General features: G+C 44.8%; 1 protein-coding gene across 2 annotated transcripts in view; it reads left to right on the plus strand.

The window, feature by feature from the left end:
- The window catches only part of CYFIP1 (cytoplasmic FMR1 interacting protein 1), a 104120-nt gene extending 77916 nt beyond the window's left edge, over window positions 1-26204 (plus strand). For both annotated transcript variants that reach the window (XM_065932003.1, XM_065932002.1), the window contains exons 23-31: window positions 7028-7115; window positions 12797-12940; window positions 13199-13289; window positions 15754-15884; window positions 19500-19572; window positions 20105-20199; window positions 20917-21155; window positions 21579-21726; window positions 25397-26204. In XM_065932003.1, coding sequence (XP_065788075.1) covers window positions 7028-7115; window positions 12797-12940; window positions 13199-13289; window positions 15754-15884; window positions 19500-19572; window positions 20105-20199; window positions 20917-21155; window positions 21579-21726; window positions 25397-25561 — 1174 coding nt within the window. In that variant the 3' untranslated portion in view covers window positions 25562-26204. The remainder of the gene's footprint in view (window positions 1-7027; window positions 7116-12796; window positions 12941-13198; window positions 13290-15753; window positions 15885-19499; window positions 19573-20104; window positions 20200-20916; window positions 21156-21578; window positions 21727-25396) is intronic.
- Window positions 26205-26399: the final 195 nt, after the last annotated feature.

Consider the following 26399-nt stretch of genomic DNA (forward strand, 5'->3'; position numbering starts at 1 on the left):
CTGAGGCCTTGCTTGCCAAGTTGGGTTCACACGGGTACCCTTGCCTGATGGAGGCTGCTTCTGGGGAACAAACCGCCACCCAGGCCGCCTGTCCTAGTCGCAGCAGGAATCTTGTTACAAGAGACAAGGTTGCCGGGACTCAGGTCAGGAAGCGGTGCCCCTGGCCTTAGCAGGAGCAGGGCCACCCCCAGGCTGTTACTCTTCGCCGCCTGGTTGAGCTGTGGGTCCGTGGACAACACTGCAGCGCAGGGTGTGTGAACTGCCGTGAGGCCTCTCTGCCCGCAGTCCCTGGAGCCCGTCCCATGTGAGAGCTTGTGTGATCAGCCTCCAGTGGAGGCTGCCTTCACCTGGTGGTGTGTGTTCCCGCCTCCCAGGAGGTGCTGATAGTGGCTCTGCCCCAGGCCCTTGAAGCCTGTGCCACCTTCAACAGGCTTGGTGATCGCAAGGAAATACAGTTTCATATGCATAGGAGCTGCAGTCTGGCAGGGGCCAGCATAAAGTGACATCAGCCTTCTTGGGCCCAGAAAACTGTGTGCAGTTCAGAGAAACCATCTTCACCAGGACAGCTCTGCTGGCCTTCACTTTTCTTAGCGTTGGCAAAGCCAATTACTTCTGTATTTTTAACAGACTTCTAGTAGATCCCCTAGAGCTTCATTATCTGGAAAAGACAATAAAAAACAGGATTTTATAGCTCCACCTTGCATGTGGAAACCTGAGAAGACATAAAACTATGCCATCCAGTATCTTAATTCCAGTGCAGGAAATCCTCACTCCATTTGTTTCTTGTCATAGCTCCTTATTTTGCTGCTTATTTCTGCTTAATAATTTATGCCTGGTGACTCTGGGAGATCACATGGGGTGACATGTGACTTAAATTTAACCTGTACAGCTACTGATTTTGACAGTGTGATAGCCCTGAAAGTAAGCCAGCCTTTCGGAAGAGTCTGCCTGTTTGGCAGCAAGACTGCTGAGGAGCGCGCATCCAGGGTGCATTGTACCACAGAGTGTCCCTTCATTGGCCGTTGTAACATCTGTCCTCTGGTTAGCGTGCTGCTTATGCTAAATTGCTTCACTTTTGTCTGACTCTGTGACCCCCACGGACTGTAGCCTGCCAGGCTCCTCTGTCCATGGGATTCTCCAGGCAAGAATCTGGAGTGGGTTGCCATACCCTCCTCCAGGGGATCTTCCCTGGTTAGGTTGCTGGCTGCCAGATTTCTCTGCTAACATGTTTCCGTTTTTCTGTTTGAAATTTGTAAGTAATGTTTAAGGAGATAATCTAAAACTTTCAAAATGGTTCCTTGTTAAAACTTGACCGGATAATCTGAACATCTGTTGATGATTCACACCCAAGTCAATTATCCCTGTGGTGTTTGAACAGTGGTGATTTTCTAACCTTGTCATTCCATCTACAGTTATTCATTGGCATTCTGCTGTACGTGTTAGCATTTTTTATTTATCATTAGTAGGGATGTGGGGATTTTAACACAGGGTTATAATCTGTTACTGCCATGACTTGGTTTTAGTTTTTGTGGCTCAAATCTGTCTTGTTTTGGCTCCCAGGAGCCCCTTCTGCCCCTTTTCTCTGTCTTCTTAGCTGTCCCATGATTCTTAACCCTCCTTCTACTGTGTGTAACACAAGAAGTCCCAGGTTCATCTTAGAATTATCCTTCTTTACTCTTGTAATCTGTGAGTCAGTGATGCCTTTAATGGAGAATATTTTAAAATTAAGCAAAGTCTGAGTGTTAGGTGTACTCACTGCGGCTGGCCCACCTTGTTCTCTCCTCTTTTCAGTGGTCAGAGCTGGGAAGGACTTGCACCTGTGCTATACCAGATTTCTGGGGCTGCCAGAACAAGTTGTCACAAATTGGGGGGCTTAAAACAACAGAACTTTATTCTCTCACAGTTCTGGGTGCAAAAAGTCCAAAATCAAGGTGTCAGCAGGGCTGTGCTCCCTCTGAGGCCGGGCAGGGTCTTGTCGTGGTCTCTGCTGTCTCTGGTGTGGCCAGCCGGCTTTGGCTGCAGCTGCATGGCTCCCATCTCCATCTTTGTTGGCCTGTGGCATTTTCCTCACGTGCCTCTCCCCTCTTCTGTGAGGAAATGAGTCATGTTACATTGAAATAAGGGTTCACTCTGCTCCAGCATGACTTCATCTTAATTACATCTGCAACAACTGTGTTTCTGAGTAAGAGCACATTCTAAGGTACTAGTAATCAGACTTCAAGTTATCTTTTGGAGGGACACAAACCCATAGTGTGTACATGTGTGTCTACTTGTATGCATGCTTCCCAGGTGGTGCTAGTGGTTAAGGAACCTGCCTGCTAATGCAAGGGATATGAGAGACACAGGTTTAGTCCTTTGGTTGGGAAGATCCCCTGGAGGTGAGCATGGCAACCCACTCCAGTATTCTATGCCTGGAGAATCCCATGGAGAGAGGAGCCTGGCAGGCTACAGTCCATAGAGTCACAAAGAGTCAGACATGACTGAAGAGACTCAGCACGCACACATACTACTTGTTTGGCTTCCCTTGTGGCTCAGCTGGTAAAGAATCTGCCTGCAATGCGGAAGACCTGGGTTTGATCCCTGGGTTGGGAAGATCCCCTGGAGAAGGGAAAGGCTACCCACTCCTGTATTGTGGCCTGGAGAATTCCGTGGACTGTATAGTCCATGGGGTCACAAAGAGTCGGACACAACTGAGTGACTTTCAATTAAGTCACATGCTACTTGTACCCAGCTCTCTCTATATTGAAACCATGAATTTACACAACTTTGTCTTCGATTCCAGGTCAGCGACACAGGCTTCATTTCCATTTTTTAACTTCCTTCTATGCTGAGAATTCTTATTTTGTCGTTCTTAATGTATTTATTCATTTGCTGAATTCCAGGACATGAAGAAAGTAGTTTCAGAATTACTTAACCTTCTGACTGTGAAGCACAAACCTATTAACTAGAATTCAGTGCTGTTCCCATTTTTTTGTCTTTAGATTGAGAAATGCATATAGTCAAAATATGGTGTTTAAACGTTATTTGAAATAATGGAGTAACAGCGTTTGAATTTACTCTTTCACTTAAACAAGTGGAATACTGGACAGCATTTATGAAACAACTGTTTTCATCGGATGTTTCCTGGAGGGAAAAGAAATGAAGGATGGAGCTGTGTGGCTCCTTGGCTTCCTACCTGAAAGCACTTTGGAGGTCTTGCTTGGTGGAGGAGACAAAGTAGCTGAGATGGCTGGATGTGCACAGCAGAGCATGGGAGAGGAAAGAGATATCAGAAGAAGAGCTCCTGATACCAACTTAGGAGCCCTTTGTGTCTTAGTCACTCAGTCATGGCCTGACTCTTTGCAGTCCCACGAACTGTAGCCTCCCAGAATCCTCTGTCCATGGGGACTCGCCAGGCAAGAATACTGGAATGGGTTGCCATTTCCTTCTCTAGGGGATCTTCCCGACCCAGGGATCGAAGCCGGATGTCCTGCATTACAGGCAGATTCTTTTATCATCTGAGCCACCGGGAAGCCCAGTCTTTGCTTAAATATGTATTTTGTGTTTTTGTGTGTGTGTGTGTGTGTGTGTGTGCGTTGGTTTTTTGGTGGTTTTATTTTTGGCTGTACCCACAGCATTCAGGATCTTGGTTCCCTGACCGCCTATGTAACCTGTATCTGCTGCAGCAGTAGCACAGAGTGTTAACCACTGGACCACCAGGGAAGTCCCCATTCTTGAACATGAAACTGTGTGAGCTGAGTGGAGCGCCACGAGCCTGGTAGAAGAACAGCTGCCAGGGAGCTGTAGATGGACTTGTTCCCAGAGCTCACCAGGACTAGGAGTCATCTGAGGCTGCCTGTGAGAGCGGGGAGAGCTTCCTGAATACCCAGGCATTCGATAGAGTTGCCAGCAGGGCCTGTCTTAGTGCCAGCACTAGGGTAGTGGCTACTTTGTGTGCTGGGCTTAGTCAGTCGTGTCCGACTCTTTGTGACCCTGTGGACTCTAGCCCACCAGGGGATTCTCCAGGCAAGAATACTGGAGTAGGCTGCCATGCCCTCCTCCAGAGGATCTTCTCAACCCAGGTCTCCCACATTTAAGGTGGATTTTTTAAAAAAATATTTATTTATTTATTTGACTACACCAGGTCTTAGTTGAAGCATGTGGGATCTAATTCCCTGACCAGGGATTGAACTTGGGGCCCCTGAATTGGGAGCCTGGAGTCTTAGCCACTGGACCACCAGGGAAATCCCTCAGTTGGATTTTTTACCATCTGAGCGACCAGGGAAGCCCAAGAATACTGGAGTGGGTAGTTATCCCTTCTCCAGGGGAACTTCCTGACCCAGGAATCGAACTGGGGTCTCCTGAGTTGTTGCTGCTGTTGCTGCTACTAAGTCGCTTCAGTCGTGTCCGACTCTGTGACTCCATAGACAGCAGCCCACTAGGCTCCTCTGTCTCTGGGATTCTCCAGGCAAGAACACTGGAGTGGGTTGCCATTTCCTTCTCCAGTGCGTGAAAGTGAAGTCACTCAGTCGTGCCTGACTCTTAGCGACCCCATGGACTGCAGCCTCCCAGGCTCCTCCAACCATGGGATTTTCCAGGCACAAGGACTGGAGTGGGTGCCATTGCCTTCTCCGCTCCTGAGTTGGCAGGCAGATTCTTTACCAGCTGACCTACCCAGCAAGCCCAGTGGCTACTTTACACCCTAACAGACCAGTTGACTTGCAAGCAGTTTAACCATCTGCCCCCCAAAATTCAGCATTCTTTATAAAAGTTAAGGACAAAATCCAGCCACTCAACACCGTGATGTTTCCACAACAATGTGCTCAGAGCCACAGGCCGCTCCTCCCCTTGGTTGCAAATGTTTGTTTCAGGAACTGTTAGTGTTTTGACAGTTACACTCTTTTTTATTTATTAAAGTGTGATATATGTTCATCAGGTTCTTAGAATTTAATAATTAACAAATCCATAACTTTTTAAAAATTTTATATTTTAGTTGAAGGATAATTACTTTACAGAATTTGTTGTTTTCTGTCAAACCTCAACATGAATCAGCCATAGGTATGCATATATCCCCTCCCTTTTGAACCTCCCTCCCATCTCCCTCCCCATCCCACCCCTTTAGGTTGATACAGAACCCTCTTTGAGTTTCCTGAGACATACAGCAAATTATACATGTTTCCATGAAACAAAGTAACAAAGTTTCCATGTTACTCTTTCCATACATCTCACCCTCCCCTCCCCTCTCCCCATGTCCATAAGTCTGTTCTCTATGTCTGTTTCTCCCCTTGCTGCCCTGAAATAAATTCTTCAGTATCTTTTTCTAGATTCCATATATATATGTTAGTATACAATATTTATCTTTCTCTTTCTGACTTACTTCACTCTGTATTAATAGGCTCTAGGTTCACCCACCTCATCAAAACTGACTCAAATGCATTCCTTTTTATGACTAATACTACATTGTGTATATGTACCACACTTCTTTATCCATTCATCTGTCAGTGGACATCTAGTTTGCTTCCATGTTCTAGCTGTTGTAAATAGTGCTGCAATGAACAATGGGATATATGTATCTTTTTCAATTTTGGTTTCCTCAGGGTATATGCCTAGGAGTGGGATTGCTAGGTCTTATGGTCATTTTATTCCTAGTTTTTCAAGGAATCTCCATACCATCTTCCATAGTGGCTGTATCAACTTACTTTCCCACCAACAGTGCAAGAACATTCCCTTTTCTCCACACCCTCTCCAGCACTTATTGTTTGAAGACTTTTTGATAATGGCCATTCTGACCAGTGTGAAGTCATTGTAGTTTTGATTTGCATTTCTCTAGTAATGAGCGATGTTCAGCATCTTTTCATGTGTTTGTTAGCCATCTGTATGTCTTCTTTGGAGAAATGTCTGTTTAGGTCTTTTTCTCACTTTTTGATTGGGTTGCTTGTTTTTCTGGTATTGAGTTGTATGAGCTGCTTGTATGTTTTGGAAATTAATCCTTTGTCAGTTGTTTCATTTGCTTTTATTTTCTCCCATTCTGAGGGTTGTCTTTTCACCTTGCTTATAGTTTCCTTTGCTGTGCAAAAGCTTTTAAGTTTAATCAGGTCCCACTTGTTTACTTTCGTTTTTATTTCCTTTACTCTAGGAGATGGGTCATAGAGGATCTTGCTTTGATTTATGTCATCGAGTGTTCTGCCTGTTTTCCTCTTAGAGTTTTATAGTCTGGTCTTTAATCCATTTTGAGTTTATCTTTGTGTATGGTGTTAGGAAGTGTCCTCATTTCATTCTTTTACATGTAGCTGTCCAGTTTTCCCAGCATCATTTATTGAAGAGGCTGTCTTTGCCCCATTGCATATGCTTGCCTCCTTTATCAAAAATAAGGTATCCATAGGTGCATGGGTTTATTTCTGGGCTTTCCATCTTGTTCCATTGGTCTATATTTCTGTTTTTGTGCCAGTACCATACTGTCTTGCTGACTATAGTTTTTTAGTGTCTATGACTTGTTTTTTATCATGCGTCTTTGTGAGAGTTTAGTGTGTTTAAATGAACCCTTCTGATAAAACTTAGTCAATTTTTATATTTCTGCTTTAAGATCCAACTGTTTCATTTTCAGTGGCTTCTAATCCATTATGAAGCCACAGTCTCTTGGCTCTGCAAGTGTGTTTTTGGACTCATCTTCTGTTAGTTTGTATTAGTGACCTAAGTGACCACCTCACTACCCAAATCTGCCTTCCTACTCCTGTCCCCTGGCATCATTGCTGTGTCCACAGGCCCCTTTTCAGAAGACTGAATTAGGCTTGAAATGGTTCTGGTGCCAACTCTGGAGACTCTCTTTATGTTCTAGAAGGGCCCTGGTGTTCTCACTCTGTTTCTTTGAACTTTGAATACATTTATCAAACTTCAGAGTATTTATAGCTCATTCCTAATATGGGTTTTGATTTCCTATGCAATGATTAATTGGGAGGAAGATTTAATTGGTGAGTAATAGAAAAGTTCTCAATTTTAAAGAAGTACCATTCAATTTTTGATTTTTTTTCTTTTTTAAAATCTTGTTTAGATTTGTTCGTACAGTATTACCATTTTCTCAAGAATTTCAGAGAGATAAACAGCCAAATGCGCAACCTCAGTATTTGCATGGATCAAAGGTAAGTTCTTTTGTGTTTATATTATATTATGATTTTTAAGTTGACAGTGAAGTGTATTTTGAAGTTTAGTTTGAATCAGTTTAACTGCAATAGTTTAAATGTATCATGCCACATAGGGCTTTCCAGGTGGCTCAGTGGTAAAGGATCCACCTGCCAATGCAGGAGATTCGGGTTTGATCTCTTGGTTGGGAACATCCTCTGGAGGAAAAAATGGCAGCCCACTCCAGTATTCTCACGTGGAGAATCCCATGGACAGAGAAGCCTGGCAGCCTGCAGTTCATAGGGTAGCAAAGACATGACAGAGTGACTAAGTACACACACACATCATGCCACGTACGAAACGTGATTGTGTCCTCCTGTTAGCACCTGTCTAAATTGTAACATAGTGCTGCCTTATGTGTGGCTGGAGGAGTACACAGAATCCTAGGGGGCCATCTGTATTCACCAGCGTTTAAATGTTCTCACTTGTAGGAAGTCAGACTCCTAAGGAAATAAGTCAGGCGAGTACAAAGTGCAGTATGTTACAGGGCCAATAATGCATCATCGTCATAAAAAGCATGGCAGCAGATTAACTGACCACAGCACCTGCCTCACCGTTTCGGGTCTGGGGGGTTGGAGGTGAAAGCCCCTGCTCAGTACTGCTGCTGGGCAGCTGGGCAGGTAGGACAGGTGACGGGTGGAGTGGAGCATGAGGCCCAAGACTCTGGCCCTTCCCCACACCCAGGTGGCGCCCACGCTCTGGGACCACACAGGAACGTGTTGTCATGGTGTCCGAGCTGCCCGTGCGGTGACACTGGGTGCCAGCCCACCCTTTAGACTGGGTCTGCAGAGGCCAGGATATCAGTTGGGAGCCTCCTTAGAATGTGAGCCTTTCAAAAAAAAAAAAAAAAAAAAAGAATGTGAGCCTTTCATTTCCATCCTCTCACTGCGGATGTAGCTGGAACTCAGATGTGCAGCGGTGTTTGCACCTTGGAAATGGGTAGATAATACAGTTTGGGCTCATAAGTGGGTTCACCCTTCCTCCTCTACCACTTGGTAAGGGCATGAAGTGGATAACTTTAAAAGGACTAGAGGGAATTCTGTTGTGGTCCAGTGGCTAAGACTCTGTGCTCCTGATACAGGGGGGCTGGGTTCAATCCCTGGTTGGGGAACTAGATCCCACATGCCACAACTAAGACTCTATGCAGCCAGATAAATAAAAATAAATGTTTAAAAAATAAATAAATAAAAATAAAAAAATAAAAGGACTAGAATAAGTGCTCTAATGCACCTCCTTTTGGAATTAAAATACAGTGTTTAACCCCCTTGGAACTAAAAGAAGTTTTATGTAATTTTAGAAGACAAAACTAGAAACTTTGGTGATTAAGATAGAAATTTCTGGAGAAGGAAGTGGCAGCCCATTCCAGTATTCTTGCCTGAGAAATCCCACGGACAGAGGAACCTGGTGAGCTCTAGTCCATGGTGGTCACCAAAGAGTCAGACACGACTTAGTGACGAAACAACAAAACCGTGCTCGTGTTTGCACTCCCTCCCAAGCTTGGAAACCAGTCCACGGCCACCCCTTGCTGACAAGAGTATATTTAGCTGCCAGAAATGGAATCAGGAACAACAGCTTGATTATCTTTAGTGCCAGCGAGCTGAACTCACACGTTTCAAATAGATTCAGGATGGTATCATCATCCTTGGGTAATGAAGTGACACCGCCTTGCTTTGTTTGGGACCAGCTCAGGATAAAGAAGAAACTAGAATATCTGCAGTGGTGCTCTCAGACTTTCACGTGCTCTCCGTGTGAGTCCCCGGGACTGCAGGACATCAGACCAGTCAGTCCGAAAGGAAGTCAGCCCTTAGTGTTCATTGGAAGGACTGATGCTGAAGCTGAAGCTCCAATACTTTGGCCACCTGATGTGAAGAGCCAACTCATTGGAAAAGCCCCTGATGCTAGGAAGGATTGAAGGCAGGGGGAGAAGGGGGTGACAGAGGATGAGATGGTTAGCATCACCAACTCAATGGATATAAATTTGAGCAAACTCCAGGAGATAGTGCAGGACAGAGAAGCCTGGTATGCTGCAGTCCATGAGGTCGCAAAGAGTTGGATGCAGCATAGCAACAACAATGTGATTCTGACAGAATTCTAGCATCACCGATTTAATGGACATGAATTTGTGCAAATTTCAGGAGATACTAGAGGGCTGGTGGGCTACAGTCAGTCCATGGGGTTGCAGAGAGTCAGACGTGATTTCATGACTGAAGAACAACAACAATGGTGAGCAGAAGACAAGAATCAGGCTCCCTAGAAGAGGAATCACAAAGGTGTTCTTGCTTGAGTAGATTTTTTTCAAAGTGGCGAGTGACAGATCCAGCTTCTTTGCCAAATTGGTCCTCTGTCATCTTCAACACTTGCCTCCCAAGGAGTGTTCCCTGTACATAAACACTAACTGTACAGTTTGGGTATATTGAAGGAGATGGGGTGGGGAGAATATGCAATATGCAGGATGAGAAACAAAACAGACCTGCACCATAATGTTAAGAAGTAACACACAGAAATTAGTTTGGCAGCTGTCTCATACATTTCAAGTAGAACACAACTTCCTAACTATAATTTTCCACTTGCTAGTATAATGAAAACAAAACTTCAGGAGAGTAAGTTTACTGTACATCATCACTGGTAAAATTAACAGGGCTTTTACTTTAAAGATTGTGAAGAATAGGGAATGTATTTATTTTTTAATTTGCTTTTACTGTAGCCAGAAAGTATTTGAGTATCCCTCTTCTGGGACAGTGCACGGCTATCAGAAACACATTCTATGTGATGCAAAGCAGATAGAACACATGTCATTGTCACAAAACCCTTGTTTTTTTTGATGGGATATTTATTATTGTCATTTACTCCATGAGGATGACTGCTTCTGGAATCCACGTCGGAACAGAGCAGAGGGGAAGTTCTTGGACTTCCCTGGTGGCCCAGTGGTTAAGACTGCGCTTCCCCTGCAGGGAGCACTGGTTCAGTCCCTGACCAGGGAACGAAGGTCCTACATGCCAGGTGTCGCAGCCAAGAAAGAAAAGAAAAATGAAGGTTGTGCCACCAATCTCTGGCGCTCCAGGAACGGAGCCAGGAAAGGCCTGATTGTACATGTCCATGGGTTTCCAGCTTTCCACTCATATGAGAAACAAGGTGTGATATTCCAGTTTCCTTTTTGTTCAGATGTAGTCACTCTAGAATAGGTTCTTTTGAGAGGCAGTGAGATTCTAGATGTTCTTGGCTCAGAATGCAAAGTTATTGCTCAGGAGAAAAGGGAAACACCTAGAATAGCCTCCATAAGCCTTGAGGATGGAATGATCCCCCAGGAGTTGAAGACTGATGAGAGGTTTCACACTTCCTCCTTGGAAGGAAGGCTATGACAAATCTATTAAAAAGCAGAGACATCACTTTGCCGAAAAAGGCCCGTATAGTTAAAGCTATGGTTTTTCCAGTAGTTATGTACAAATGTGAGTTGGACCATAAAGAAGGCTGAGTGCTGAAGTATTGATTCTTTTGAACTGTAGTGGTGGAGAAGACTCTTGAGATTCCCTTGGACCGCAAAGAGATCCTAAAGAAAATCAATCCTGAATATTCATTGGAAGGACTGATGCTGAAGATGAAGGTCCAATACTTTGGCTACCTGATGTGAAGAGGCTGACTTATTGGAAAAGACCTTGATGCTTGGAAAGGTTGAAGGAAAAAGGAGAGGATGAGACAGAGGCAGAGGATGAGACAGTTAGATAGCACCAGTAGACATGAATTTGAGCAAACTCTCAGAGATAGTGAAGGGCAGGGAAGCCTGGCGTGCTGTCGATGGGGTCACAAAAACTTGGACACTACTTAGCAACTGAGCAACAACAGCTCCTGCGGATATTCACTCAGAGCTGAACAACCAGCCTTGCTAGCCCAGGTCTTCAGAATCTTCTTGTCCTGATATAGTTCTCTGTGTTTGTAGAGGAAAAATATTTAAGACAGTTATAAGAGGGGAAGGGGAAAGAATACAGAGACGTAAAAGGAGGAATCCTAAAACACTTCATTCAAAAGTGGTAACTTATATAACCTGTAACTTAACATAATGTATAATACAACATATACATTGCATCCTCTGTCCGTGGAATTCTCCAAGCAGGAATACTGGATCAGGTAGCCATTCCCTTCTCCAGAGGATTTCCCGAGCCAGGGATGGAACCTGGTTCTCCTGCATCACAGGCAGATTCTTTACTGTCTGGACCACGAGGGAAGCTCATAGGTTAACTCACATGACATATAACGTGACACTTGGAGCGTCACTGAGAGACCTGTGCAGAGATTCTCTCAAAAATACTGTCGTTACGTCACAACAGAGTTCAGAAAATGTCTTACGTGACCCACAGGAAGACAAGAAGAAAAAGCCTACTTAAAAATCAGTAATTGCATTATTTGTAAATGTATTATATATAAGTAGTCTAAAGACAGTTCAAAGGCAGAGATTGACTGTGGATTAAAAAGTAAGACTGCATAAGAAACTCACTTCAAGTCAATGATATAAGTAAATTAAAAGTAAAAGGACGGAAGAAGATGTACCACGCATCAGGGGCAAAGAGGGAGGGACATAACATAATGATAAGGTCAAGCCACCAAGAAGATACAGCAATCTGTAATGTTTTTGCACCAAACAACAGTTTCAAAATACTTGAAGCAAAAACTAAGTGAAAGGAGAAATGAACAACTCCATAGTTGTAGTTGGGGAAGTCAACTTTCCTCTCACTTAGTAATCAAAAGAGTAAGTGTTCAGAAAATCAGCAGCAAAGAAGAACGAGCACCACCAACCAGCAGGATCTCACGGACATGTGTAGAACATTTCAGCCAACAACATCAGAACACACGTTCTTTTCAAGTACCCATGGAGCATTCTCAAAATAGACCATGTCCTGGGCATTAAAACACCCTCAACAGAATTCAAAGCATTGAAATATTACAGAGTGTTATCTGACTACAGTGAACTCAAACTTGAAATCAGTAACAGAGATGACAAGAAGATCTCCAGACACTGAAATTAATATATTTCTAAATGATCCTTAGGGCAAGAGGAGGTCTCAAGGGAAGTAAATCAGAATTTGCAGAGTGCAGCTGAAGAAGTGCTGAGCATGAAATACATATCACTGAATGCTTAACATTAGGAGTTTCCCTGACGGGTGTGCACCTGCGTCCTTAGACAAACTTGGAGGCCTTATCTCACCAGAAACTACCCTGCCTACCTTTCTTGCCTGCCCACCATGCGGGGGCTGCTGTCTCCAGCTCCCTGGTACCCACTGTCCCCTCAGAACCTATTGTTGGGTGTCTCCCTTAGGAGACGGAGAGCAGTAATATGGGGGCAGCAGTGAGGTTCTAAGATATATTCATTTCTCATTCCAAGACCTCAAAATATTTTCTGTAGTTTAATAAATGTTGGAAGACCAAATGGTTTTGTTTTCTTCCTTCTGTTTTAGCGAGCTTGTTTTCATGTCTTCAGGTTGAAAGCATAGATACCAATGAAGGGCAGTCTAACAGGTTCTCTGGATCCCTGCACCTGAGGGCACTGTGTGCTAATGCATGTAGATGTGGATTCTTCATTTTCATGTGTGCATGGGGCTAGACTGAAGACCTGGCAGCTTCATCAAGCACTAATGTTCTCTGCCCCCAGGCTTTAAACCTGGCCTATTCGAGCATCTACGGCAGCTACCGGAACTTTGTGGGGCCCCCGCACTTCCAGGTCATTTGCCGGCTGCTTGGCTACCAGGGCATTGCAGTGGTCATGGAAGAGCTGCTGAAGGTGGTCAAGAGCCTGGTATGTTTCCCTCTGGTGGGCTTCCTTCCCAGGGTTGGGGGAAGGATTCTGTACCCAGTTCCTGTGTGGCAAGGGGCTGCCCACCCCCATCAAGGTTGCTTTTCTTCTGTGTGTGAGGTTTCCTTTCCAGTCAAAGTGATTCTCAGTCCTGGGTCATTACCGTGCATTTTACTAACAAATTTGTTTTCAAAAGTCCCCATCGCACCGACAGCCTGCAGGGTAATGTGGCTGGTGGTTGACACAGACCATCTCTCACAGCTGCAAGGCACGATCCTACAGTATGTGAAGACGCTGATGGAGGTGATGCCCAAGGTCTGCCGGCTGCCGCGACATGAGTACGGCTCCCCTGGTGAGCACAGCGTCGCTCTGGGGTGCATGGGGGTGGGCAGTGTCAGCCCTAGGCCACTTAAGGGAAATCAAGTTGGAAATTACTGGTAAGAATCAGATCTGCCTTCCCCAAGTGGGAGAAGGTGGGAAGCCCAACCAGAACCTGGTTGTTTCCAACCAGCCTTTCAACCAGGAGCAGGTGTGCGGTGGTGGGAGAGCTGGGTGGGGAGTGACAGTGCTGTGAGCCCTGTGCCCCTTGGCTCTCCTTCAGTCGGAATCTTGCAAATCACTGATGAGGGAGGGGCAGGGAGCCCCACTGCCTGGTCCAACTGCCTGCCCGTCTTCAGCGGCCCGGCCTCAGGGGGGCCCCGTGCAAGGGGCTGCTTCCCCTTCCATGCCCCTTGTCCGTCTCGGTCCGGCAGCCTGCCTCTACTGAGGGCCTGTCTCACTGACTGGCCAGCTGCAGGGCCCTCAGGCAACTGTGGTCTTTGGGGTGCCAGAAGAACCTATGTGGCCTGACCAGAGTGGATTAGGCGCTTTCTACATGGATAAACTTCATGACCTCAGAGAGCTTTGTGATAAAATTGAACTACAAGAAGCCTGTCTCTTAACAAAGCTGCCTTTTATCTCATATCTGTTAATACTTTATTGAAAGCTGGAAAACTATCTTGTTGGTCACCAAGGAGACACTGTCCTGATAGGCAGCTGACTGGTGTGGATGAGCCCCTGGGTGTTCCTGGCACCACCCAGGGCTGCTGGTGGTGTTTGAGGAGGTGACCCATTTGGCCACTGGGAAGGGAATAACCATTGGTATGTCCTGGCTTAGGGGAATCTCAGAAAGCAGACGAGTAATGTTGGGATAATAAAACTGGTGCTCAGATCCTTATTAGAGGTGGATATTCTAAATGTCAAAGACAAAGCCGTTTAGGCCAAATCCAGAGCTGTCCTGGGGGAGAGCTGCGGACTTCCGGGCTGGTTCCATGCGTCCTCACCCAGCGGGCGTGGTGTCACTGTGGAGGTGGTGCCTGAAAGGCACCCCCGCTGAAAGGACCCCCGCGCTCAGGCTCACGTGGGGTGGACCACCAAGAGGAAAGGATGGTCCCTCAGGCAGGCAGGGCTGTGGGGCCATTGTGGAGTGCACTCAGGGCCTGACCTGATGGGATGAGAGGTTTGAAATCTAAGTATCCAGCATTTTTCTGTGTTGTTTTGCCTGTTCTGGGCCTTCTGTATGATTATAAATTCTGGAGTCAGCTCAGGGATTTTGACTGTGTCAGCAGTGAATGCACAGAGTGCTTCCTAGACTTTATGCTTCGCATCTTTTGCAACCTTATGACAACATCCAGAACCTCCAGGAGAGTGGGGAAGATGTGCTGTCTTTCTCTGGAGCTCTGAGAGAAGGCATGCGGATTCACCACTGAGTATGATGTTAGCTACAGGGTTTTTGTAGATGTCCTTTATCAGATTAAATACATTCCCTTTTATGCCTGCAAAGGAATTTTTAATTTTATCAAATACCTTTTCTACCTCTGCTGGAGATGAGTGTGGTCTTACTTCTTTATTGCAACATGATGCCTCCTCTGAAGGTATACACAGACCTCAGAGAAGTTGCAGATCTGGTTCCAGCCAGCTGCAAATTATCACAATAAAGCAAGCCATATGAATTTTATTTCCTGATGCATATAAAGTTATGTTTGTACTATGCTGTGGTCTGTTAAGTGTGCAGTAACACAAGATACGCCTTTTAAAACATACATATCTTGGACTTCCCTGGTGGCCCAATGGTAAAGAATTCACCTGCCGATGCCGGGGACACGGATTTGATCCCTGGTCCAGGAAGATCCCACATGCCCTGAAACAACTAAGACAGTGTGCCGAAAGTGCTGAGCCCTCACCCTGGGGCCTGTGCTCCAGAAGAAGAAAGGCCACCGGAAGGAGAAGCCTGCACACTGCAATGAAGAGTACTCCCTGCTTGCCACGACTAGAGAAAGCACAGCTGTAAATAAATAACCTAAGTACCTTAAAACAGGTCATTGCTAAAGAATGCTAACCATCATCTGAACCTTTAGCAAGTTGTGATCTTTTTGCAATAATATCAAAGATCCCAGATCACCATGACAAGTATAATAATAATGAAAAACTTTAAAATATTGTAGGAATTATCAAAATCTGATAGAGACATGAAGTGAACAGATGCTATGGGGAAAATGGCACCTATAGATTTGCTTGACACAGGAGTGCCACAGACTTTCAATTTGTAAAAATAATATCTGCAAAGCACAGAAGAACAAACTGTGCCTGGATTGGGTTGACAGGCTTTGGAAGTGAGGACAGGATCCAGGCGGTGGAACAGGAGACAGGGCCATCTCCTTGGTGGACAGGATGGCAGTGTCAGAGTCTGCTGTCAGCACGGGCGCTTCCGGCTGCGCACTGTCACGCTCCGCCCGTCTAGCCTCTCCCAGCCCCACATTCATTCTCTCCCACTGCAGGCATCCTGGAGTTCTTCCACCACCAGCTGAAGGACATAGTTGAGTATGCAGAGCTGAAGACGGTGTGCTTCCAGAACCTGCGGGAGGTTGGCAACGCTGTCCTCTTCTGCCTGCTCATAGAGCAGAGCCTGGTGAGTGCTGAGCGCTGCCGGGCCCACGTCCCACCAAGCCCCTTCCTCCTCGCGGACGACAGAAGAGGCCATTCTTTAGATGCTTCACTTAGTGGCGTTATTTAATGGGGGAAAGAGAACAAGTGTTGTAAAGCACTTCTGTTTTTTTTCATGGTTATTTAGACTTTAATTTGAATTTGTTCCCTACAATTGAAAAACAGAAATGCAGTAGTTCATTTAAGAATGTTTTACTGTGTGAACATTGTAAGAATGTTTTATATAGTATTTACTGCATCTAAATTAACATATACAACATACACATAATATATATAGCTGCTGCCCGGGAGAACTGTCTGTGATGGAAAATTCCATATCTGAGGCTGTTGAGACCTCAGAGTGGGGCTCCATGTGACTGAAGAACTGGGTTTTAAATTTCATTGAATTTTAATTTTTTACATCGAAATAGGTACACATAGCCCATGCCTGCTGAGGTGGACAGCATGATAAAGCAAACACTCAGAGCCCTGCAACCCCAGGAAATCATGCGTGGGGCTCCCGCAGTCCCACTGCCTGCCTGCGGGGGCGTCCTTCAACCTCTCCCTCTGTCCCTGTGGCCACGTCAGCTGCCTGCTCTGCACTAGAGCCCTCTGGAGGCGGCCTCACTCTGCCTTTCAGTTGGCCCTGGGGAGCGGGGCGTCTTCCCTGCTGCTGGGCTCTTCTCCTTCTGTTAAATGTTCCATTTGTATCCTTTGCCCATTCTACTACAACTTGTGTATCTTCTGTGCGTTTCATGCAAATGCTAATTTCGTTGTGTATCACTCAGTTGTGTCCAATCCTTTTTTGTGACCCCATGGACTATAGCCCACCAGGCTCCTCTGTCCATGGGATTCTCCAGGCAAGGATACTGGAGTGGGTTGCCATTTCCTTCTCCAGGGGATCTTTTCGACCCAGGTATCAAACTTGTGTCTCCTGCATCGGCAGGCAGATTCTTTACCACTGAGCCACCAAGGAAGCCCAATACCGCTCCCTGATTTTAGCTTGTCTTTTCACTCTAATAGTGGCGATGTTTGAGAAACTGAAACTCCTGATTTGACTACAGTCTCTTTTCTGTGGTTCTTGTATACAAGCACTTCTTGTATCTCTTCAAAGAAGTCCTTTCCTCTCTAGGAATCATAAAAACGTTCTTTCATATTTTCTTCTAAAGATTTCAGGTTTTGTTTCTATATTTAAGTTTATAATCCTTCTGGAGTTGGTTTTCGTGTGTAATGTGAAATGTAGGTGAAGATTCTTTTTTTCTCATGGGGCCACCAGTTGTCGCTTCTCCAGTGACTGAAGGAAGACTCCTTTCCTTGTCGGTCAGCAGTGTCCCTCCGTCATCCTTCAGCTTTCTATGGCTGTGCCAGTCTATCTCTTGGTTTTCTTCCTCCTCCTACGAGTCTGTGTCTGTCCATGGCTTCTCACGTGCTGTCTCACTCGTGGTAGCTCTAACTAAAGTGTTAACCCCTGGTAGGACATGCCCCTTACCTTATTCTTCTTCAAGCATATGCTCCCTCTTTGTGGATCTTCGCTCTGCTCTGAAAGAATGGGAATTAGCTTGGGCCAAATACCCTGAAAAAGCACACTGACATCTCAGTGGGAATTGTGTTACATTTCTAACTCTATCTGGGGAGATCTTTGCTCTGGTACTTTTTAAAGCAGTCTCTTCTCTCTCTGGAGCCTTGGCACCTTGGCAGAGGCAAGGTGTGTTTTGCAATGACCTGGGCCAGGGTGTTCCATATACTGTGCAGGGTGTGGCAGTCAGACTGCAGGCCTGGACCAGGCACCTTACACCTGGTTACTCAAAAAAGATATGTTGGCTCTCCTGTCAAGGAGCCCAAGTTCGGGTGCAGGGTACAGTCTCTGGTCAGGACCTGCATCTCTCAGACTCAACTCTGCCACTCTGCTCACAGAAGACCTTTTCCATGTGGTGCCAGAGGCAGGCAGCTCCCAGGCCCTCGCTATCCCACTGCCTGCGACTCAGCCCAGCTGCTGCCTGCAGCCGGACTGGTGGTGCTGGGCCAACAGGCCCCTCCCCAAGGAGCAGTGTCCAGGGCAGCCGTGCTCCAGGAACAGCTGAGGGAGAAATGAATCTTTCACCTAAATACACGTGAATTTTTAGCAGCAAGATAAGTTAGGGGAAATTCTTTTAAATAGTAATCACTCACCATGAATTTTAAATATTTAATACAGGAAGAGTCCCTTCATGTGTAACTTTTCCTAAACACATACATAAAATGCAGTATCTCATCTGTGTTTATCCACACCCATCTCTGCGTTCCCTTTTTCATTTGACAGTAAATCTGGAGATCATTCCACATTAGTAAGTGGTGACAATCATCAATCTTTTTCAGCTGCATGATACTCCACAGACATCATGCTCTAGTCTGTGTTTGCATGGTATTCCTCCTGTGTAAAGAACTTGTGTTCTTTCTGGACATGGGCATAGGAAGTGGGCAGGGTGGCGGTCAGCATCCTTTTGGAGGGTTCTGGAGGAGCAGGGCTGGCTGGCTGACTGCTCTTCCAGGCTTATGTTAGGTGACGACAGGACCTTTACATGATGGGTACAGAAAGCCCTCTCTTCCTCCTCTTGGTCTTAGTTTTGCTATCATCTTTGTGGAGATCCTCAGAAGGGAAACTCTTTATCAGTTAGTATGTTTTGATTCTCTGATAACCATTTCTTTGTTTAGCAGTTTGTTTTATCAAGATTTCAGGATGGGTGTAGAGTAGGAGGCAGGAGGGCCCATTCTCATTTCCTGTCTTTTTGTCCTGTGGTGAGCACACCTCTGTCTAAGGATTTTCCCTTGTTTATGGGCCCTCTAACTAGGGAAGGGCACCCTTCTTGACCATCTTTGGGTTCATGGTGGCGTTTTAGATATTCTGCAACCCCTTTGATATTTTGCTTTTTTCCATAAGGGTGGTGTCATCTGCATATCTGAGGTTATTGATATTTCTCCAGGCAATCTCGATTCTAGCTTGTGCTTCATTCAGCCCGGCCTTTTGCATGTTGTACTCTGCATATAAGTTAAATAAGCAGGGTGACAATATTCAGCCTTGGCATACTCCTTTCCCAATTTTGAACCAGTCCATTGTTCCATGTCCAGTTCTAACTGTTGCTTATTGATCTGCATACAGATTTCTCAGGAGGCAGTTAAGATCGTATAGTATTCCCGTTTCTTTAAGAATTTTCCACAGTTTCTTGTGATCCACACACTCAAAGGCTTTTGGCGTAGTCCAGGAAGCAGAAGTAGTTGTTTCTCTGGCATTTTCTTGATTTTTCTGTGATCCAACAGATATTGGCAATTTGATCTCTGGTCTGTGTTTAAATTAATCAAAATGAAAATTGAGTAAGTAAAAATGAAAATTCAGCTCCTCAGCCACACTCCAAGTACTTAATCACCACATGCTGCTGGTAGCTCCCTGGACAGAACAGCAAGGGACATCCCCAGCAGCGCAGACGCTCCAGTCGGGCAGTGCTGCTTGCAGTGTTTATCGTACACAAAATGACAAAGATGGGCCTTGTTTTCAGCGTCTGATTTCTTTGTCCGTCTGTACTGTGAGATAAGCTTCTTCATGCAGCCTTCTTTTTCATGGTTCTAGTCTCTAGAAGAAGTATGTGACCTGCTGCACGCAGCCCCTTTCCAGAATATCTTGCCAAGGGTCCATGTGAAAGGTGAGCCAGTCCTCTGACCGGGGTAGGGACGCATGTCTGTGTCGCCAGAGAGTTCTCTCTAGTTAAAGAGCCAGCTCTGAGTTTGCTTCCTGTTCAGTCACATCCTGGAAGTAAAGTTAAATGAATATTGAATAGTGGGAGTATTTAGGATGGAAGTGTTGTATCTTGATTGTGTTTCAGAATAGCATGGGAGCAGGGGTATTGGGTATATATGAAGGAAGAATGCCATGAGCTCATGATTGTAGCAACAGATAGTCGCAGAGGATTCATTGTACCGTGCTGTTTTTGACTACATTTGGATTTTTCAGTAAGTTTTTAAAAAGTATGAATATTGACCAAAGACTCAGTTCTCTGAGTTAAAATAGCAGATGAGCCAGTTCCATAAAAGAATTTTCAAAGAGAACCTCTATGCATAATGTTAAGCATTTTCATTTGGTTTTTTTTTTTTCTTCTTTTTTTTTGACAAAATTAAACTTGTGCAATTGTTATTCATACAGAGGAATAGACTATAAAATATTTTTTTCCACCGTAGAGGGAGAGAGACTTGATGCGAAAATGAAAAGACTAGAATCAAAGTACGCTCCACTGCACCTTGTCCCTCTGATCGAAAGACTCGGAACTCCACAGGTAATGCAACATGCTGCTGTGAGCTGGGCTCCCAGTTGGGTCAGTCATTGGCAGGGTTGATGGACTCAGGGTGAGACCTAGTCCTAAGGCATCAAGAGATTGCATGGGCCTGCTCAGCCACTCAGGCCTGAGTTTCCGAGTGAGTTTTATAATGGGACCTTCTCACAGGGTGGCGGGGAAGTTTGAATGAGCTAACACGTGAAAGGATGCAGAACATCACCTGGCAGGTGAGACGTTCACAGTACACATTGCTGTTTTTGCTGTCTGTCCCTTCATGAAGAAAGCTTTCTAAGAACAGAAGGCAGGGAGGAACTTAAGCTAGCTACAACACAGTCTCAACCTGTTGCCATTTTGGATGAGATAATCCTTTGTTTCGGGGGGACTGTACTGTGAATTGTAGGACATTTAGCAGCATCCCTGGCCTCTACCCACTAGATGCCGCTAGACCCACAAGCTGTGATAACCAGAAATATCTCCACACGTTGCCAAATGTCCTCAGGAGATAAATCTCTCCCTTAAGAACAACTGTGCTTGACAGTTCTATTTAGTCTGATAAGACATATAAGTAATAGCTGACATATTTTGTTGATGTTTATTTTTAAAAATCTTCTTCTGCAAGCTGTGATAGTTTCCAGTGAGTCAAAAACAATACTGGAGTGTTTCGACTTCAGCATTCTGGCTGCCTGCCATGCCTGTGACATTTTGTCCTTTCTGCAGCAAATTGCGATAGCAAGAGAGGGGGACCTGCTGACAAAGGAGCGTCTCTGCTGTGGCCTGTCCATGTTCGAAGTCATCCTGACTCGGATCCGGACCTTTCTGGACGACTCCATCTGGCGTGGGCCTCTGCCCAGCAATGGGGTCATGCACGTGGATGACTGTGTTGAGTTTCACAGACTGTGGAGTGCCATGCAGTTTGTCTACTGCATTCCTGTGGGAACACACGAGTTTACAGTCGAGTAAGTGAGTGCTCAGGGAGGGGAGATGGGAGGGAAGCTGGCGTTAGCCTCACACAGAGGACCACTTTCCTCTGGAAATGGATCCCCATGTTGCTGAGCTGCAATAAAGCGGCTTAAGTACGGGCTGTTACCTGATGCCTAGGAAATGCCTCAGGGCTGGGCTTCTGGAGTTTTCTGAACTCATGGAAACTTACGTAAGTCAGGTGTGTATTTTGCTAGACAGGAGGACCAACACTTCATGAACTCATTCTTCATGGTGGGTCCTTGATCTAAAAAGAGGTTCAGAAACAGTTTGCCAGAGCAACCCCGAAGAGGTGTTTACCAAAGCAGGGACACACCTCTGCTCATCACTCCCTGCGGACACACAGGTGGTCTGGCCACTGGCATCTGACCACCCGTCTACCTCCTGCTTCTTGCCTCCAGGCAGTGCTTTGGCGACGGGCTCCACTGGGCTGGCTGCATGATCATTGTGCTCCTTGGGCAGCAGCGGCGCTTTGCTGTGCTGGATTTCTGCTACCATCTGCTCAAAGTCCAGAAACATGATGGCAAAGATGAGATTATCAAAAACGTGGTATGTGGAAGCTTCACCAAGATAGACACTTTCTATTAAAAGGTTTTTTTTTTCTTCTGGGAATGTTTCTCATCTGAGGACAAAAGGTGCCCCCAAATGAAACTTTTCTTCTCACTCCCCAAATGAATCTAAATAGAATTAGTAAGCAAAGGAGTCTGGTTCCGTTTTCCTTCTATTTTCAAGGTATCTAGATCTACTTCATATTATAGAGCCTGTAAGATCTGCGTTTTCAGTTTACTGGCATACTCTTCAAGTCTTCTGGCTTCCTTCATTAAAAATCTTTTTAGGTTTGTGATTTTATGGATTCTTTGTAATTGAATTCCAGAAAATACTTATTATCTTTTCAAATATTTTAGTTTTTCTTCCATTTGGGGACTTCATTAGACATGTCTATACTTCAGTTCAGTTGCTCAGTCATGTCTGACTCTTTGCGACCCCATGAACTGCAGCACACCAGGCCTCCCTGTCCATCACCAACTCCCAGAGTTTACCCTCCAAACTCATGTCCATCGAGTCGGTGATGCCATCCAGCCATCTCATCCTCTGTCATCCCCTTCTCCTCCTGCCTTCAATCTTGCCCAACATCAGAGATTTTTCAAATGTGTCAGCTCTTTGCATCAGATGGCCAAAATATTGGAGTTTCACCTTCAACATCTCCTTCCAATGAACACCCAAGGACTGATTTCCTTTAGGATGGACTGGTTGGATCTCCTTGCAGTCCAAGGGACTCTCAAGAGTCTTCTCCAACACCACAGTTCAAAAGCATCAATTCTTCTGCACTCAGCCTTCTTTATAGTCCAACTGTCACATCCATACATGACTACTGGAAAAACCATAGCCTTGACTAGATGGACCTTTGTTGACAAAGTAATGTCTCTGCTTTTTAATATGCTGTCTAGGTTGGTCATAACTTTCCTTCCAAGGAGTAAGCGTCTTTTAATTTCATGGCTACAGTCACCATCTGCAGTGATTTTGGAACCCCAAAAAATAAAGGCAGCCACTGTTTGCACTGTTTCCCCATCTATTTGCCATGAAGTGATGGGACTGGATGCCATGATCTTAGTTTTCTGAATGTTGAGCTTTAAGTCAACTTTTTTACTCTCCTCTTTCACTTTCATCAAGAGACTTTTTAGTTCCTCTTCACTTTCTGCCATAAGGGTGGTGTCATCTGCATATCTGAGGTTACTGATATTTCTCCCGGCAATCTTAATTCCAGCTTGTGCTTCTTCCAGCCCAGCGTTTCTCATGATGTACTCTGCATATAAGTTAAATAAGCAGGGTGACAGTATACAGCCTTGATGTACTCCTTTTCCTATTTGGAACCAGTCTGTTGTTCCATGTCCAGTTCTAACTGTTGCTTCCTGACCTGCATATAGGTTTCTCAAGAGGCAGGTCAGGTGGTCTGGTATTCCCATCTCTTTCAGAATTTTCCAGTTTATTGTGATCCACACAGTCAAAGGCTTAGGCATAGACAATAAAGCAGAAATAAATGTTTTTCTGGAACTCTCTTGCTTTTTCGATGATCCAGCAGATGTTGGCAATTTGATCTCTGGTTCCTCTGCCTTCTCTAAAACCAGCTTGAACATCTGGTAGTTCATAGTTCATGTATTGCTGAAGCCTGGCTTGGAGAATTTTGAGCATTACTTTACTAGCCTGTGAGATGAGTGCAGTTGTGTGGGACTTATCATCTCTGTTTTCTACACCAGAGGTTGGGTACAGCATGGCTCAGCTGGGTCTTCCATTTACAGTTTCACAAGGCCACTATCAATGTGTCCATAGGGCTGTGTTCTGTTCTGGAGCCTCTAGTTATGGATCTACTTCCAGACTCATTCAGGTGGTTGGCTCCATTCAGCAACTTTCCATTGGAGAGCTAAGTACTCCATTTCCTTGCTGGTTATTTAGCTCACATCCCTTCTCATGCTTTCCACATGACCCCTTCCAGCCAACATGATCAAGTCCCTCTCACACTACTAATCTTCTAATTTAATTTTGTGCCACATCTCTGCTGTCTCCAGCGGGAGAAAGTTCTCTGCTTGTATAATTAGATTGGATCCACCTGGGTAATCCATCCTAGTTTTCCCATTTTGAAGTCTGTAACCACCTGACTATATTTATTTGCAAGGTCCCCTTTGCTGTTGGAAAGTAATACATTTACAGGTTCCAGGAATTTGAGCATGGACATGTTTGAGGGCGGAGAAGGCAATGGCACCCCACTCCAGTACTCTTGCCTGGAAAATCCCATGGATGGAGGAGCCTGGTAGGCTGCGGTCCATGGAATCGCTAAGAGTCAGACACGACTGAGCGACCTCACTTTCACTTTTCACTTTCACGCATTGGAGAAGGAAATGGCAACCCACTCCAGTGTTCTTGCCTGGAGAATCCCAGGGACGGGGGAGCCTGGTGGGCTGCCGTCTATGGGATCACACAGAGTCAGACATGACTGAAGTGACTTAGCAGCAGCAGCAGCATCTTTGAGGGACCACTGTACCTCCCGTACCTCCATTTCCTCGGCTCTCTGGGCTGTACCCAAGTACTCACTTGATTTAACTGACTTCACCTGTGTGATCTGCTGTGTTTTTAACTTTTGAAAGTCACTAGTTTATATTTAAAATGTTGATTTCCTTCTTCAAATCTTGGTAGTAATTGAAATTTTATCTTCAGAGAATTTTTTTCCATTTTTGTTTCTTTATACATCTAGTCTAAATATATAAAGAAATAAGTCATCCTATCAGTCTTTACTTTTCAGTTCCAAGACCTCAAGGTGTATCTGAAACTCTGAAATGTTTCATTGTTTATTGGATTTTATTTGGCAGCTCTTGTTTGGTTGAACTTAATTTGGGATGCCTTTCTCCCAGGATTTCCATGTACTGCTTATCTCCCAGTTATTGCCAATTCAGAACCACTTTTAACTTCATAAGAGGTCTGGGCTTGGTGGAGAGCCTGGGAGTCTAGTCCACCTTGCTTAAAGCCCAGGCTCCCTCTTCATCCCACCCCTGCTGGTAGCCTTTGTCTCTGAAGAGCCTGGCTTCTCTCTCACTTCTTGCATAGGCAAAACCAGCCGTGCTTTAAACTGGAATAGACTTTAAAGTTTCTTCTGCTTTCGTTTTTGTGTGGTTTTTCTAATCTAGTTATATTATAGCAGGAAGTGAAGTGAAGTGAAAGTCGCCCAGTCATGTCCAACTGTTTGTGACCCCTAGTCCATGGAATTATCCAGGCCAGAATACTGGAGTGGGTAGCCTTTCCCTTCTCCAGGGGATCTTCCCAACCCAGCGATTGAACCTAGGTCTCCCACATTGCAGGCGGATTCTTTACCAACTGAGATATGAGGGAAGCCCATTATAGCAGAAGGGTCTGTCAAAGCATCATGTCCACAATAACTGGAAATTACTTGTGTTGTATTAGTTTACTGGTCTTCATCTTTACATTTCTAGCTTTTAGGACACCATAGGTTCTCAATACCTGTCTGTTGAATAAATAGGTCTGTAAGTTTTAAAAAACAAATGAATCTATAGTAGCATGAAACCAACAGAGAAATGTTGCAAAATATATTCCAGTAGTTAGAGAGATGGTCTGTATCAATAGTTGGCTGCACTTTTTCTAATATGAAAATCCTGACATATTTTGAAGCATGAAGAATAAATGGCAGCTATCCTAATTTTAATTGTTGTAGCCTTTGAAGAAGATGGTGGAAAGAATTCGCAAGTTCCAGATTCTAAATGATGAGATAATCACTATCTTGGACAAGTACTTGAAGTCAGGTGATGGAGAGAGCACTCCTGTGGAACACGTCCGCTGCTTTCAACCACCTATCCACCAGTCCCTGGCCAGCAGCTGAGGGAGTGTGTATCACCTGTTTTTGAAGAGTTCCAGTACTGACTGCATTTAGATCTAGAAGGGCATGTTTTTCTTTCCATAAACTATTTAGTGGGATTTTTAGGAACTATTTTTCAGTATCTCTGTGCCTGTTAAAATAAGGGGATGCTTTTCAATCTAAAAGCTTGATTTTATAAAATTGACTTATTTTTCTACACTAAAATTGTATATACTTTTGGTAATTGGAAAATCTGAGAATGTTGACTGCAGATTGTTGCCATCATGTTTTTACAGAATCATTTTCCATTTTTCTATGGAATGTTCCAACAGCTAGCTATGTCATGAAGTGCTGCTGAGTTCATCCATTTGTCCTGTAACAAAGGATCTGTAACATTTAAGGAAAGATTTGTGAATTTAAGCAAGAAACTTAATATCAGCTAATTGTAATAAAACCCATTACCAAGTAGAATTAAACTTAATGATTAGCTTTTGTTGAGGGATTTTTCTGATTTTTTATGAAAACCTTTTCTAAGTCATTCCCCTTTCCCTTTTTGTGTTTCAGAAAATAGTGAACTTGATTTCTCTGTTCCTACTAAATCCAGCTGTAACAAAATCTAGTTTGTGACAGGATTTAAAGGTTGCAGAAATAAAACTAATGGAACCTGTTTGCGTTCGTTCATTACTGTGGCCCTGTGCGCCCTGCCCCGGCTTTGGTAAGGTGCTTCCCCTACTTGCTCGCCTGCACAAACCAGGCTGAGTCCAGGTCAACTGCAGCCATGAAGGAAGGGACACGATCATGGTGGTTACTTCTGTATGGTTTTAAAAACATTAATACCAAAGTCCAGGTGCACTATCTATGG

The sequence above is a fragment of the Muntiacus reevesi genome, chromosome 3 (assembly GCF_963930625.1).
Source record: "Muntiacus reevesi chromosome 3, mMunRee1.1, whole genome shotgun sequence".
Classification (NCBI taxonomy): Eukaryota; Metazoa; Chordata; class Mammalia; order Artiodactyla; family Cervidae; genus Muntiacus; species Muntiacus reevesi.